The sequence below is a fragment of the Mauremys mutica genome, chromosome 7 (genome assembly GCF_020497125.1).
Source record: "Mauremys mutica isolate MM-2020 ecotype Southern chromosome 7, ASM2049712v1, whole genome shotgun sequence".
Taxonomy (NCBI): Eukaryota; Metazoa; Chordata; order Testudines; family Geoemydidae; genus Mauremys; species Mauremys mutica.
The window spans coordinates 33184084-33199253 of NC_059078.1; the positions used below are offsets into that span (position 1 = coordinate 33184084).

Sequence of the window (15170 nt, forward strand, 5' to 3'; positions counted from 1 at the left end):
AGATCAGAGCCCCCCCCCTTTGTAATGCTGTCACTGTGGTGACTCCTAAACACCACAGTGAGGGGAAAGGACAGGGCAGGGGCCTAGGAGGGGGGCCCTGTAGGGCCAGGATGGGGCTTGGCAGTATGGAGTGAGCCTGGGTTGGGCCCCAAGAAGGAGCTGGGGGGCAGAGCATGGTCAGGGGGGCAGGGCAAGGTGAGGCCTAAGAGTGTAGAGAGGAGTCGGGGATGGGGGAGTGTCTGTGGGGGGAGCAGAGTAGGAGGTGGAGGGGGGGCAGGGGCTCTGTGAAAGGGCAGAGCAGGCAGGGGTAGGGCCTAGCTGTCTGGGGAGGACTCTGTGTCAGGCCCAGGGTGGGGTGAGAGGGCTGGGAGGCCCGGGATGGGGTGGGTGTCTGTGTGGAGGGGTAGGGCAGGGAGTCTGCAGAGTGGGGTGGGGGCCAGGAGGAGTGTAGAACAGGAGCGGGAGCACTATCGCAGCTCCCTGACCGGCTGCAATAGCAGCCCCTGGTGCTTTCACTTCCTCTCCCCTGCCCTCCCCTCCCCCAACTGTGATGAAGGGTCCTATCCCCTCCCTCCTGAATCTGGACTGTACTGGGAGCTCTGGCCTATGCTGTTCAGCCAGAGAACCTAACCTGGGTCCGAGCAGGACAGCTCCAGCCCATCCCCATTCCCCCCCCCACCCACTGCCCCTGTGCCTGTGCAGGCCCATCGCTCCTGACAGATCCAGCTGAGGGTGTGGAGACAAGGAGCTGGCTCCGATGCCACTTGGGGAGGGGGTGACTCCAGTTTCAGCCAGAGAATCTGAGATAGAATCGGGCCCTGACCCACTGCAGTCAATGGGTGACTCTCGACTGACACTAGGAGTCAAGGGGATCAGACAGGGACCCTACATCAGTGCAATGAATGAAAGTAATTGGGGTTGAGTTAGATCAGTGGCTCTCAACCTTTCCAGATGACTGTACCCCTTTCAGGAATCTGATTTATCTTGCGTACCCCCAAATTTCACCTCACTTAAAAACTCCTTGCTTACAAAATCAGACAAAAATACAAAAGTGTCACAGCACACTGTTACTGAGAAATTGCTGACTTTCACATTTTTACCACATTATAAAATAAATCCATCGGAATATAAATATTGTACTTACATTTCAGCGGACAGTATATAGAGCAGTATAAACAAGTCATCGGCTGCATGAAATTTTAGTTTACACTGACTTCGCTAGTGCTTTGTATGTAGCCTGTTGCAAAACTAGGCAAAGATCTAAATGAGTTGATGTACCCCCTGGAAGACCTCAGCGTACCCCTAAGAGTATGTACACCCCTGGTTGAGAACCACTGAGTTACATGACAGCTGAGTGGTGACCCACCATGTCCAGCACCCCCATCTTACCCTGTGAATCCCCTTCACCAGGAACCAAACTTCGGATAATTCATTACCATGCAGGTGTTGCTTTGATGGGGGACCACCATAATACTAGCAGAGAGTCCTGGTTCCCCCTGTCCCATCTAATCCACTATACCCCTCTCCCTTCCCACAGCTGAAGACAGAACCCAGGAGTCCTGGCTCCCCACCCCCATGCACTAACCCACCAGGCTGCAGACTGCTCACATCATTATCAGCAGACAGCTCTGTCCCTCGGGGAGCAGAGAGTTAACACTGCATTTCCTGCAGCTCAGAGAAGCCGTGGGGCAGGCGGTGCAGGGAGACAGTGTGGGGACTGTGGGGGGGAACGAGACGGGACCCCTTTCTCTCCTGCCTCCTGCCCTGCCCCATCCCCACGTGAGACCCTCAGGAGGTGTCCCCTGAGGTTGTGAATCCAGCACAAGACCCAGCTTTCCCGGGCACCTGGTGCTGTCCATGGCTCTGGAGTGCCAGCCCCTGGGCACAGTATCTGTGCGCCTGCAGATTGGGCTGTCCCGAGAGTCATACATGCTGCCCCCAGAGGAGCTGGGTTACGGGCACCTGCGGCACCTGGCAGTGGAGCTGGTGGAGAGGAAGGTAATGGGGCTATGCTGGAGGGGTGTCGAGAAGGGAAGCGCAGGTGAAAAGGCCAGGATCCAGGGTGCGGGGATGGGAAGGGGCCCCCAGAAGGAATCACAGAGGCTGTGCCCAGATGCCCATGGAGGGTCACGGAGACACCAGGGGTGTTTGATCAATGTCTGATTAATGCTTGGAATGTAGGGGAGCAGCTGTGGAACCCAGCAATGTCCTGACTTCCAGCCCCAGCTGCTCTAACCGTGAGTCCCCACTTCCCTCCCAGAACCGGGGACAGAACCCGAGAGTCCTGGCTCCCACCCGCCATGCTCTAACTACTAGACTTCACTCCCCACCCCCCACCCCCGAGCTAGGAATAGACCCCAGGCATCCTGCCCTCCCCTCCTCTAACCACTGTTCCTCCTCCCCTCTTGGTGCCTGGAGATTGATTTGCTGTTCTCCTGAGACGGATTAAATGAGGCACAGCCTGGGGGAAACACTGGGCTGGAGACTGCAGTGTCCCACAGATAGGGTAGCAGATGGGAGGTGCTGGGCTGCCAAGCTGCAGGGGGCTCGCTCCTGGGGAACCTCATGGGCACTCAGAGCCCTTGGACAGCAGCACCCTTGGGGGAGGAGGGGAGGCGCATGGTCTTGGGCAGGGGTCTGATCTTACCAGGGGACCTGCAGACAGGATTCGAGGTCGGGGGAAAGATGATGTGACCCAAGTGTAGGATGACTGGCGAAGGTCCAAAGAGGGGACATCCTTAATATTGGGGGGGTTGATCCTGGGCCTGCCCCCCTGCTGCGGACCTGCGCGCTCTCATTCACAGGAGGGTGGCTATTCAAAGGTTCCCTGTCTCCCCCACATTTCCTTTGCCCCCCACCCCCTCCCCACCAGTTTCCATCTCATGACAGTACAGGGAGCACTTGGGTGGGTGGGGGTGCTGCAGCAGCCATGCTGAGTCAATCTTTCCACTGCGGCTGGGGTCAGCGGGGCCCTGTCCCTCCTACCTGCACTCTGAGGGCCTGCCCCCTCCCCGGCTGCCCAGTCCCCCTGCACCGAGCAAGTGACAGAGGAAACCGCCATAACCAGCAGAGCAGCTTGTTTCCGCTCCGTGCTCATTCGTGGCATTGCAGGGAGGGCTCAACTGGCTGCAGGGAGCGGGGAGTCTCATACAACTAGCCCTGTACAAACAGCCCCCACACTCCACCCCAGAGGCAGCTGCATGTCAGTGCCAGATCCCTGTATAAACACCCATGCAGCCCAGCCCAGAAGCAGCTGCCTCTCAGCACCAGGTGCAGAAGCCTTGTATACAAAACCACCATGCCCCACAACAGAGGTGGCTGCATCTCAGTGCCAGGCGAGGGATCCCTGTATAAACAGCTCCTGCACCCCACCCCAGAAGGGGCTGCATCTTGGTGCTGGTTAAAGGATCCCTATATAAACAACCCCCATGCCCCACCCCAGAAGCAGCTGCATTTTAGCTCAGTGCAGTTATAATGAGAACACACAGCATTTCTGTATCAACGTGAGCATTTGAGAAGTGATACAGGAATCCAGGAGGCTGGTGTTAGCGGTGGGACTCTCTGTGCTCCCCTCCCTCTCCCAGTCCTGGGTCAGGAAGGGGAGTGGGATCTAACGGTTAGTGCAGGCCTGGGGGGTCCAGGAGGCCTGGGTTCTAATGCCATCTCTCTCCTAGTTCCCTGAATACGGCTTCCTGGGGGTGTCGGAGAAGATCATGCTATTCCGGCATGACGCCGCATCAGAGAATGTGCTGGAGCACCTGGGGCCAGACAGTGTCGTGCGTGCTGGGGACCTGATTGAGGTCGTGCTGTCGGGTGAGACAGTCCTGGGGCACCAGAGCCTGTGGATGCCGAGCAGGGCCTGGAGGGGAAAGGCCTCAGCTTCCTCTCCCTGCCCCATCTGAGCCAGCCAGTCTCCCACCCTGAGGCAGATCAGAACTGGAGCCCCCTAGAGGGGAAAGGCCCCTTGTCCCATTCCCCCATCCCACCCAGCCAGTCCCCATGCCAAGGGGCAGATCGGAGGCAGTTCCCCACAGAGGGGCAGGCCCTGGACTCCCATGCCCCCTACCAAACCCACCCCTTCCTCACTCTTCTCTCTCCCCCCAGCCTCGGTTTCCTTGGATTTCACTATCCGGCCCCATGTGCTGCTTGTTCACTCCTACAAGGCCCCAGCCTTCTGCGACTACTGCGGGGAGATGCTCTGGGGGCTGGTGCGCCAAGGGTTAAAGTGTCAAGGTATGGAGCAATCTGTGTCCACTCCTTCCCCTCCAACCCCTGGGACTGACCTAGTCTCCTGGGTCCCTCCGACTGACCCCAACCCTCTTCCCCTTCGTGGGTCCTTCTGGTGCCCATACCCCCGTTGCTGCACCTGGCCTGATCCCCTGGGTCCCACTGGGCAGACAATGCTCCCTCCAGATCTCCTGGGTCCCTTTGGCACCCCCTCTCCCCAGGCCTGGCTGAACTCCTCAGCCCTTTGCGCACCAGTAGCCCCCTCCTTCCAGGCCTGCCCAATCTCCTGGAGACCCTCTGGGGCTCCCAGACCCATGGCCAGGGGACCCACCTCCCCCCCATTCCAGGCCTGGCAGGGATCCCAGTCCTCACTCTTCCCTCTCCCCAGGCTGCGGGCTGAACTATCACAAGCGCTGTGCCTTCAAGATCCCCAACAACTGCCGCGGTGTGAGGAGGAACCAGCTGGCCAGTCGCTCACTGGGCGCTACCACCAGCCCCAGGACTCCTATCCTTGGCCAGAACGTGGGGGGCAGCCTGGAGGAGGTAGGAGCCGGGACTAACATAGCCAGGAGAAGGATTCCAGAGGGGGATGGCTCTTAGGTGTTGGGAAGATCAAGGACTTCAGAGGTGATAGATACACCCTGCAAAGGAATACGATGTCTGCTCCAGCCACTGCACCCCACTCCTCTCCCAGAGCTGGATAGAACCCAGGAATCCTGGCTGCTAACCCCCTGCAGTGATGGTTTGATGAGATGGGGAAGGCCAGGCAGAGACTCAGGATAAATGAGAATTGGGGGTGGCTGGCAACTTGGCTGGGCCCCTGGAAAGTGGGGTACAGTGAGGGACAGGGACAGTGTGGAGTTGGGGGGAGGGTGGGGACACTCACCACACTCTAACATGGACTCTGGTTCCCCTGCAGATCAGTCACTGGAAGTGGGGCCAGCAGACGCAGGGCCCTGCACTGATTGGCCGCCCACTCTGGAAGGACTGGATGGATCTGAACCGGGTCAAAGTGCCACACACCTTCCAGGTCCACTCGTACACCCGGCCCACTGTGTGCCAGCACTGCAAGCGCCTGCTCAAGGGGCTCTTCCGCCAGGGGCTACAGTGCAAAGGTACCACCATCTGGGACCACGCAGAGGATTGGGGTACAGGGCTGACCCCGGGCTGGGACCCTGCCAGGATTGGGGTGAGGGGCCTGACCCTAGATTGGGAAGCTGCTGGGATTGACTTCAGGGTCACTGTGGCCCCACTGGGGTGTAGGGGCACAGAATTTGGCAACCAAGCTTCGAGCTCTGCCCCCATCGCTTCCCCATTCAACACTGGAAGCTCCTTCTGATGGCATGTCCCAGCAACCACCCCAGCAAGGTGCCCCCTTTGACTGCTGTCTGCTGGCCCAGTGAGGCTGCATTCACAAGGAGCCTCCCTGCCCCTCAGGGGCCACTTATCAAGAGAACCCTGTACAGAGAGCTGGAAGTCACAGTCTCCATGGCCTCTCCCCACCCTTCTCGGGCTGACAGGGAACCAGCAGAAACAGTCACACATGCCAGGGGAACGAACATCATGGGTACAAAGGGAGAAGTGGGGAGGATTCAAGGGACAGAGATAAAAGGGAGGAGCTGCCCTTGCTGTAACCAATGCAGCAACACTGCCTGAGTCTGCAAAGAGCCTGAGGCAATTGCTCCGAGGGGGGGAGCTACCCCCCCTTTGTCGCAGTGGGAGGTAGCACCCAGCCACACTGCTCCAGGGACCCCAGCAGGAAAAGGAGAGCTGGATCCTGGCTGGCCCACTGCCCCACCCTGCTGCCTCTCTCCTCTCCCCACACAGACTGTAAATTCAACTGCCACAAGCGCTGCGAGCAGTTTGTGCCGGATGAGTGTGTGGGGGAGGGCCTGGCCCCTGGCACAGCAGGTAAGGATGGGGCCGCAGGGGCAGGGAGGGGACATATCCAGCACTACCCCATTCACAGCCCCAGCTTTGCCCCCTGCTCAGCTTGCTCACTGGGGAAGCCTGACCCCTCCCGGAGTGCCCTGCACTGCTATCCCACAATGCATTGGATCACAGCCCAGTGACCCTGTCTGGTCAGCATTAAGGCTCCACTGCTCTAAGCTTGCCTGGGCCAGAAGCTCCACCCCTCATTCCCCTCCCTGTGCTAGGAATAGAACCCGGGAGTCCTGATTCCCCCCTAGGGCACAAAGAGCACTTTCCTAAGGAGAGGGCACGGAGCACTCCCTGCCCTGTCTCGCCCCCAGCTTAGTGTCCCCCCCTCCTGTCCCTAGGCCCCACCCCCTGCACTCACCCCCTGCCAGTCCCCCAAACCAGCCCTTACTTTCTTACACCGCCTCTGCTCACCCCCACACCCTGCTCCCAGCACTGAGCTCTCACCCAGAGAGCTGTCAGGCTGAAGAGCACTGTCCCCACCAGAGCCCAGGCAGTTCTGGGAGCCCCAGACCCCCATCCTCTTTCTGCATCTCCTCTTCTGCAGGCAGCACAAAAAGCCCAGATTCAATCTTCCCACCCTCCTGGGGGCTGGGGGTGCCCATGGGTGCCAGGACTGCAGAGGTAGGGAGGGCCAAGGAGGGGTACAGGGACCCCACACCCTCAGATTTGGCCCAGTCACCCCTCTGGCAGGACAGCCAGGCTCAATTTCCAATTCTAGTCAGGGGACAAGGGGTGCCTGAGCCCTTCTTTGTCATTCCCCTGCTTCTGGCCCGTCTGCTCTAACCATTAGCCACCACTCTGCTCCCAGAGCCAGGCATAGAACCCAGGAATCCTGGTGCCCAGTGGCCCTGCTCTAGTCCCTATTCCCTGTTGTGTTTTCCCTGCTGGCCTCGCAGAAAGCAGGGTATCACACTCTCCCCCCTCACCCACACAGATGGCGAGAGCCCAGAGTGCCCATCTAGCAAGCCAGAGCCAGTGGAAGGAGAGGCGGATGGGGAGGGCACCAGTGGGCATGAGCTGGCAGAGGACACAGAGCCCAGTCCTGGGGCTCTAGAGGCAGAGCTGCACACCAACCTCAGGTAGGGACCCCCCAGGATGGGTATGCAGGGTGGGGGTGGGGCTGCATGGTTCCCCTGGGCCTGCTTCTCCATAGTACAGAATGGGAAGGGGATCACCCATGGGGTCAGCGAACTCAGGAATCCTGGTTCCCAATCCCCACTCTAACCACCAGACCTCACTCCCCTCCCAGAGATGGGCATAGAACCCAGGAGTCCTGACCCCAGGGAGCCTGGTGGGTGGTGGAAGGCTGTACCTTTGGGGGCTGAGGAATCCAGTATCTGAGTCTCTGTCTCTCCTGGCACCAGCCCCTGTTTCAGCAGCTACATCCCCTTGATGCGGGTGGTGCAGTCCTGCCGGCACACCAAGAGGCGGCGCAGCGCCGTCCTGCTGGAGGGATGGATGGTGCACTTCACCAGCAGGGACCCCATGGTGAGTGCCCTGGCTGGGGAGAGAGGGTGGGGTTACAGGAGGGTCAGGGGTGGAGCCACAGGCAGGCTGGAATGGGGGTGTGGAATCACAGGAGAATGAGAGGCAGGGGTTATGGATGGGCAGAGGGTGGGGCCACAGATGGATCAGGGGGTGGAGTCACAGGTAGGCAGGATGGGGTAGAGTAACAGGATGGGGCATGTGGTGGGAGGGTGTCAGGGAGTGGGGCTTGTGGCTGGCCAGGACTGGTTAATGTGGGGACTGAGAAGAGGAGAGGGGGATTATTGGCCAGTCTCATTTTAGGGCAATGTTGAGGTCGGGGGGCTTGGGATGGGATGGTCACATGCCCCCAGAATAACATCTCTGTGCCCCCCAGAGGAAGCGCCATTACTGGGTGCTGGACAGCAAGAGCCTGAGCTTCTTCCACTGTGAGAGCGGAGGCAAGTTCTACAAGGTGAGGGGTCCCATTCCCTACAGCACTCTGCTTCCCCGAAGCCCCAGTCCAAAGCAGCCTGCACTCCCCCCGCAGGAACCGCTTCCTGATTCCTCACCCCAGAGGAGCCCAGCCACTGTCCAATGGTCTTACTCTTTCTGCAGGAGCTGCCGCTGTCTGAGATCCTCCAGATCCGCCCCTGGGAGGGGCTGACACCCTTGGCATCCAGCGGGAGCCCCCCCTGCTTTGAGCTGGTGACAGAGGCCCTGGTGTACTACGTGGGCGAGCAGAGCAGTGAGCGGGAGCCAGGGCAGGTCTGGGCAAGGGCGGAGGCTGGAAAGGCCTGGGCCAGGGCCATCCGCCAGGCCCTATGGCCCGTGAACCCCCAGCCTGATGGCTCTGTCCAGGAGCCCAGTGAGTACCATGGGGATCCCTCTACAGGCAGCCATGAGCCCCACCCCAGAGCCAGCTGCATCTCAGAGCTGGGTGAGGGATCATCCCTAATTCAACAGCCCCCATGCTGCACTGCAGAGCCAACCAGACCTCAGTGTTGGGCAAGGAATCCCTGTGTTGACAGTCCCTGTGCCACACCCCAGTGCCCAGGGCCAGCTCCAGATCCCAGCGCGCCAAGCACGCGCTTGGGGCGGCATGCCGCCAGGAGGGCGGCAGGCAGCTCCGGTGGACCTCCCGCAGGCATGACAGTGGAGGGTCCGCTGGTCCTGCGGCTCCGGTGGACCTCCTGCAGCCGTGCCTGCGGATGCTCCACCGGAGCCGTGGGACCAGCGGACCCTCCGCAGGCACGTCTGCAAGAGGTCCCCTGGAGCCGCGGGACCAGCGACCGCCGGCGTGCCGCCATGCTTGGGGCGGTGGAATTCCTAGAGCCGCCCCTGCCAGTGCCAGCTGGATCTCAGTGCTGGGCAAGAAATCCCTGTATTAACAGCCCCTGTGCCATATCCCAGAGACAGTTGCATCTCAGTACCAGGTGAAGGATCCCTGTATAAACATCCCCAGTGGCCATCTGAGAGGTGTCTGGCTCCTGCTCCCAGGACAACAGGCAGTGGGTCTGGATGTCCCAGTCAGGCCAGGTTCTTCTCATGTCTCCATTGTGTCTTGTCTCTGCAGATTCTGACTATGAGTCCCCAGATGACGCGGTGAGTTGGAGAGGGTGGCACTGGGGAACCCTAGGAGTGGTGGGGTGCATGATCTGGCACGGGGAAGGGGATGAGCAAACATGGGGGCTGGTGTTGGGGTGAGGAAGCCAGGCATAGGGCATAGTGGCAGGGGTGGCAGTAGCAGGAGCATTAGGCCTGGCTTGTCAGGGATTTGCCCCCAGTGGGTACCATGCTTCAATCCCCCCAACCCTGTCCTTGTCCCTCACCCCAGGACATCAGCCGTTCCTATCAGATCTTCCCTGACGAGGTGCTGGGCGCTGGGCAGTTCGGGGTGGTGTATGGCGGTAGGTGCCCTCCCCAGCTCCCCTCCTATGTCCTCCAATAATTCCCCTCCCTCTGTGCTGATCCCCCTACCTCCCCCTTGGCCACAGTCTGGGATTTCAGCCTGCCTGTGCTCCCCTCAGGAGCAAACGTGTTCACTACAGCTCCCCAGGTGCCATAGCCATGCCCATCCCATCACTGCCATGCTTCCAGGAGCATGGTTTGCCCACTGCTCACCCATTGTGTGCCAATGCACATCTCCCCCCAGTCCTGATACCCCTGCCCTACCCCCCAGGAAAGCAGCATATCTCCCCCCAGCCCTGCCACACACCCATCCTGCCCCGGCCCTGCCTCCCTTTCTGTCCCCCACCCCTGCTCTGCCCCCCACCCCTGACACCCCTGCTCTGCCCCCCAGGAAAGCACAGGAAATCTGGCCGGGATGTGGCCGTGAAAGTCATCGACAAGCTGCGCTTCCCTCCCCGGCAGGAAAATCAGTTCCGCAATGAGGTCTCCATCCTGCAGGTGAGCCCCTGGGGGTGGGAAACACAAAGACCTTGGTGGGAAAAGAGGGGATGTGGGGAACATGGGGACTCCCCTCTGGGAGGGGCCACCACTGATGGGCCCAGAGATCTCCTCCATAGACATGTTTGGCTGCCTCTGCCCATCAGCCCCAGCGGGGGAAAGGGGACAATGGCTGGACAGGCAGCACTCCCTCCCCCCGATGTACTGGGGGCTTTGTTGGGGCCCTGTCCCCTGGAGGGAGCTCCAAGGCAGTCCAGCACCAGCTACCAGAGAAGGGCCTGCGGGGTTAAGGGCAGGTCTGAGTGAGGGGGAGGGTTCTTGGGCTGTGTGTGTGTCCTGGGGACAGGGAAGGGCTCCAAGGCTAGGGAGGATCCCAGTTCAGGCAGTTCCATCTTCTCCCCTGCCAGAGCCTGCACTCCCCCTGCGTGGTGCACCTGGAGTGCATGTTCGAAGGCCCCGCCCGGCTCTTTGTGGTGATGGAGCGGCTGCAGGGCGACATGCTGGAAATGATCCTGTCCAGCGAGAATGGGCGGCTGCCCGAACCCCTTGCCAAGTTCCTCACTGCCCAGGTGGGTGCCCCAGCTCTCCCCGCCCCAACCCCCCAGAGTGGCCTCACAGCAGAGTGAGGACCACCAAGCAAACCCTCCAGCCTGAGCTCCCCACAAGTGTCCCCCGCGGGCATGTTAATGATGCTGCACCATCCATGATCACAGCTTGCATACTACTCAGAGTCCTTGTGAAAATATACACACCCACATATACTGCTCCCTCACAGCACACCGCTCCCGTCCCCCAACATGCTGCTCCCTGTGGCACGCCAGTCACTCTCATGCACTGCTCCCCATTGCTGCTCATCCCCAGCATGCCCACCGCTGAGGACCTGTCACCATTGTGTACCACACCCAGGCTCATCACTCACACCACTCAGCATGGTGGTATACTTGTGCACGTCAGCACTGCACATCATTGCACACTCCTCGCCATCACTGTGCACGTACACACACAATCCCATCACTGCTCCCCAATGCCTGGCTCACGGTTCACACGGCACTCACCAGCGCATGTGAGCGTGCAACAGCCCCCATGCCACATCCAGTCTGCGCGTGAGCCCATCAGGTACTCCTCTCCCCCCTCCCCAAGCAGGTAACCATCCCCTCCAGTGATGCTCCTCTGTGCTTGCAGATCCTGTCTGCCCTGCGCCACCTGCACACCCGGAACATCGTGCACTGTGACCTCAAGCCAGAGAACGTGCTGCTGGCCTCGGATGAGCCTTACCCCCAGGTGGGACAATCCCTGCCCCGCCTTCCAGCCCACCTCCCTGGAGCCCTCTTCCACCCCCTCACCCCTCTACCCCCCTCTCCCTGAACACCCATCTTAGCTCTTGCCCCGTCCCACCCACTCTCCCTTCCCCTTTCAGCCAAAACTGTATTACCAACCTGGGGCCAGACCAGAGCTGGCGCCCCCTAGAGGGGAGAGGCCCCTACCCCGAGCCAGCCAGTCCCCTCAGTCAGGCCCCCAGCAGGGAAATGCCCCATATTCCCTACTCTCATGCTAACCCTCAGGTGAAGCTCTGTGACTTTGGCTTCGCCCGGATCATTGAGGAGTCATCGTTCCGGCGCTCGGTGGTGGGGACCCCGGCGTATCTGGCGCCCGAAGTGCTACGGCAACATGGTTACAACCGCGCCCTGGACATGTGGGCTGTGGGCGTCATCATCTATGTCAGCCTGAGTGGGACCTTCCCCTTCAACGAGGAGGAGGACGTCAATGATCAGATCCAGAACGCGGCCTTCATGTATCCCCGGCAGACCTGGGCCAGCATCTCCCTCGAGGGTGAGATACCCCTGCTCCCCCACCTCCACACTGCAGCCATCATGTACTCCCAGCAGGCCTGGGCCAACATCTTCCTCGAGTGTAAGACCCTCCCTGCACGTCACACTGCCACCTACCTCCAGACAGGCCTTCTTGTACTCCCAGCAGACCTGGGCCAGCATCTCCCTCAAGGGCGAGACCCCCCACTCTCCCACGGCATGCCACTCGCAGCACACTGCCCCTGCACCTCCAGAACATGGCCTGTATGTACCTGCGGCAGCCCTAGGGCACCTCCAGGAAATCTGGATGTTGCAGGCCCTGGCAGCCAAAGGCTGTGCTCCCTGGGGGGAGGAGCAGGGGAGAGGTCTTGGCCTATGTAACCTCCTCCTTCCCTCCCAGCTGTCAGCCTCATCCACCAGCTGCTGCAGGTGAAGCTGAGGAAGCGACTGAGTGTGAACAAGGCGCTGAACCACCCCTGGCTGCAGGTACCTTCCATCCACCCCACCCACATCCCTGCCTGCAGATACCTTCTGTCCCACAATCCACACCCCACAACACACCTCTTCCATCCCCTTGCACTGTCTAGCTCCACGTAATCTCCCTCCACCCCAGAACAAAACACCCTGCTCTCCCCTGCCCAGCTTCACCCCCGTCTCCAGTCCCCCCTCCCAACAGTAAATGGCTAACTCAACCCCCTCCCTAGCTCTTCCCATCCCCTGTAGTTCCCTTCCTCAGCACACGGTGCATCCCTGATAGGAGGAGCCTGGACTCCCCCCAGCACCTGTTGATGAGCTGTCTCCATTCCCTCCAGGATTTCCAGACCTGGCTGGCCCTGCGGGAGCTGGAGACCCGTGTGGGGCAGCGCTACCTCACCCATCCAACTGAAGACGCTCGCTGGCAGCGCCTCGCCCGTGAGCAGGGGCTGGCCTGGCCATCAGGGCTCACCATTCAGCCCAGCCTGGAGGAGGAAGGGGACAGCGACAATGCAGACGAGGGGAGCTGAGCCCTCCCCCGCAGGACTCACTACTCATGGGAAGTGGGGGGTGCGGGGACCCCTCAGCACATTGTCCCCATAAACTGATTTCCCCCAAACATGGCACCATGTAGTCTGTGCAGGGTGCGCGCCTGTCTTGCTGGAGCCTGTTCACATGTGGGTGGGGGGTCCACAGGCTCAGATTCCCCTGCACAAATGCTGCCCTAGCTCAGACCCCTCCAACATTAAATCCCCGACTCTGAGCCCAAGGCCCACCAGAGTGCGTGCCTCCCCTTCCCCACTGATCCCATCCATCTTAGTATCCCTAGTCCATTGCTCCTTGATCAGCTGCCCTGCATATGAACAACACCTCCCAACCCTGCCAGCCTCAGATACACATGGCTGGCAGAGCATTCACAGCAGCTGCTCCACAGTTTCACATTTATTTCAAAAGCTCACAATTAGAGCCCCATCCCTCCAGGACGTAGTGCCCCCTTCAACGGGGCTGGGCCCTGCTGTCCTCAGGGAAAGGCAGGAGGTTGGTGCGGTGTGAATCTGTCCATTGCCCCCAATCTGGAAACTCTTCTTTAACTGTCCAGTGGCCACCCCACAGGATCCTCCAGCAGTGGGAAGCACCCTCATTCCCCCCATCACAGCTTCCTGTAAGCCCCCACTGTGAGGTCGAAAAGCTGTGGGTTGTAGACCTGGCCCTGCTTGTCCAGAAGGAAGTAAAAGGGCCGACCCTTAACCTTGAGGGGAATCATGGCAGGCACCTCAGAACGATGAGCCATGCAGGAGACCTGGCGCAGGGGCACGGTGAAAGATGAGCTCAGCCCGAAGGGATAGTAGGTGCTGAGGGTCACATCCCGTCCCCCCTGGCGCAGCACGACCTGCCACACCGAGCGGCGTGAATACACAAAGCCAGCAGCCACGATCAGTGAACCTGGGGTGGGGAGAAAGAGAGAAAATGAAATCCCCAGATGCCATCCACGATACCCAGACTAGTTTAGCGGAGGCTGTGCGTTGGGAGGCACTAGCAAAACTGAGTGGGAGCCCAAGGCTGATACCAGGGGGCTGCAGATTAGAACTGAGGGACATCAGCAATGTGGGGAGCGCAGTCTCCCCATCTCCCAGCAGCAGGATTTGGCTCTGAGTTTCAGAAGCCTGATTCCACTCAGCTGCTCCAGGTGGCCCAGGCCCAGCTGGGGAGCAGAACCAGGCTCTGGTCCCAGATCCCTCTTCCCCAGGGCAATGAACTGGACTCAGATCCAGACAGCTCCCTGTCACCGACCACCACTCCTAGGGTGGGCTCTCTCCTTTGTGGGGAGAGGGGAACCCCATTACCGGTGTCTTCGGTTCATGCTTCCCTAAGGCTTATCCCTCCCCCACTTCCCCAGGATGCAAGGACTGGAATCACCGGTTCCCCCTGCCCGAGTGCTGTGCCTGTGCTCCCCTTTTCCCTGGGTGCTGCCACAGAGGGAGGGAATCCCCTGCCCCCCACATCCCTCTCTCCCTGGGGCCTGCTCCGCCTCGTGGGGGGGGGTGTCCCTCTCTCCCCGGGGCCCGCCCCCGGCTCTCACCTACGGTCAGGCAGGACACGGTGAATCCGTAGCGCCACTTGTTGGAGGCGGGGTTGACCGAGGCCCCGCCGGGCAGGGTGGGCGCGGGCCGGGCGCTGGGCGCGGGTCGCCCCGCGGGCCGCAGCTCGCTGAAGGCGAAATGCGCCAGGTACGCCCAGAACGCGAACTGCCCCGCGCAGAACAGCCCGAGCAGGCGGAAGAAGCGGGCCCGCTCGTGCCGGAACAGCAGCAGGTCCCGGGGCACGTGCGTGTCCAGGGGGGACGTCCCGCGCGCCGGGCCCGCCAAGCCCCGCGCACCGCTGAGCCAGGCCCAGGGGCCCCACACCCTCCACGTGCAGCAGCGCAGTCCCCACAGCCCCAGCTGCTCGGCCCCCGCCATCTCGCCGCTGGAGCGCGGGGGCGTCTGGGACTTGTAGTCATCACGGCTCCTCCTACCTAGGAACCCGGAGCTTCTGTGTAGGGGCAGGAGGCTCCTTCCTCTGAGCCCTGCCTCCCCGCCCGTTACCCAACAGCGCCTCCTGACACTGAGGGATCGCTGTGCTGGGGGAAAGCCACCCCGCCACGCTGGAATGTGGAGAGGGCTTAGAAGGGGCGGGGGGGGGGGAGACTGGGATGAATGTTGAGGGGGCCTGGAGAAGCAATAGGGATTGGGGGGGGGGGAGGAGGAGGCTAGGGAGATTACCTGGAAGGGATGGTACTGGGATTCGGGAGCAACATGGAGAGGGGCGGGGACTGGGATTCAGGAGCAATGTGGAGAGGACCTGGAA

General features: G+C 60.9%; 2 protein-coding genes across 4 annotated transcripts; one reads left to right on the plus strand and one right to left on the minus strand.

Annotated features, from left to right (window-relative positions):
• Positions 1-68: 68 nt before the first annotated feature.
• On the plus strand, positions 69-13081 carry LOC123375015 (serine/threonine-protein kinase D3-like). 3 transcript variants are annotated; one of them, XM_045025538.1, is made up of 19 exons: positions 69-195; positions 1538-1998; positions 3675-3813; positions 4105-4233; positions 4616-4770; positions 5147-5342; positions 6055-6138; positions 7103-7247; positions 7533-7656; positions 8030-8107; positions 8251-8500; positions 9209-9237; positions 9470-9542; positions 9935-10041; positions 10449-10610; positions 11224-11322; positions 11604-11871; positions 12250-12335; positions 12662-13077. In XM_045025538.1, the coding sequence occupies exons 2-19, from the start codon at positions 1858-1860 to the stop codon at positions 12851-12853; spliced, it is 2457 nt and encodes an 818-aa protein (XP_044881473.1). In that variant the 5' UTR covers positions 69-195; positions 1538-1857; the 3' UTR covers positions 12854-13077. The 3 variants fall into 3 exon arrangements, with proteins under 3 accessions (XP_044881473.1, XP_044881475.1, XP_044881476.1); XM_045025541.1 differs by lacking the exons at positions 69-195; positions 1538-1998 and adding an exon at positions 2075-2237 and having other exon boundaries at positions 12662-13075; XM_045025540.1 differs by lacking the exons at positions 69-195; positions 6055-6138 and having other exon boundaries at positions 1218-1998; positions 12662-13081.
• A 171-nt stretch (positions 13082-13252) lies between these two features.
• TMEM223 (transmembrane protein 223) lies at positions 13253-14806 on the minus strand. The gene is made up of 2 exons (XM_045025542.1): positions 14404-14806; positions 13253-13766 (listed from the first exon to the last, which is right to left on the minus strand). The coding sequence occupies exons 1-2, from the start codon at positions 14780-14782 to the stop codon at positions 13474-13476; spliced, it is 672 nt and encodes a 223-aa protein (XP_044881477.1). The 5' UTR covers positions 14783-14806; the 3' UTR covers positions 13253-13473.
• Positions 14807-15170: the final 364 nt, after the last annotated feature.

What these genes read in the sequence shown, in the direction of transcription:
- LOC123375015 (XM_045025538.1), top strand. Translation starts at nt 1,858, where the DNA reads ATGGCTCTGGAGTGCCAGCCCCTGGGCACAGTATCTGTGCGCCTGCAG. An exon ending in GAGCTGCACACCAACCTCAG is followed by an intron (nt 7,248 to 7,532) that starts GTAGGGACCCCC and finishes TCCTGGCACCAG; the next exon opens with CCCCTGTTTCAGCAGCTACA. An exon ending in TGAACCACCCCTGGCTGCAG is followed by an intron (nt 12,336 to 12,661) that starts GTACCTTCCATC and finishes CATTCCCTCCAG; the next exon opens with GATTTCCAGACCTGGCTGGC.
- TMEM223 (XM_045025542.1), bottom strand. Translation starts at nt 14,782, where the DNA reads ATGGCGGGGGCCGAGCAGCTGGGGCTGTGGGGACTGCGCTGCTGCACG. An exon ending in CGTGTCCTGCCTGACCGTAG is followed by an intron (nt 13,767 to 14,403) that starts GTGAGAGCCGGG and finishes TCCCCACCCCAG; the next exon opens with GTTCACTGATCGTGGCTGCT.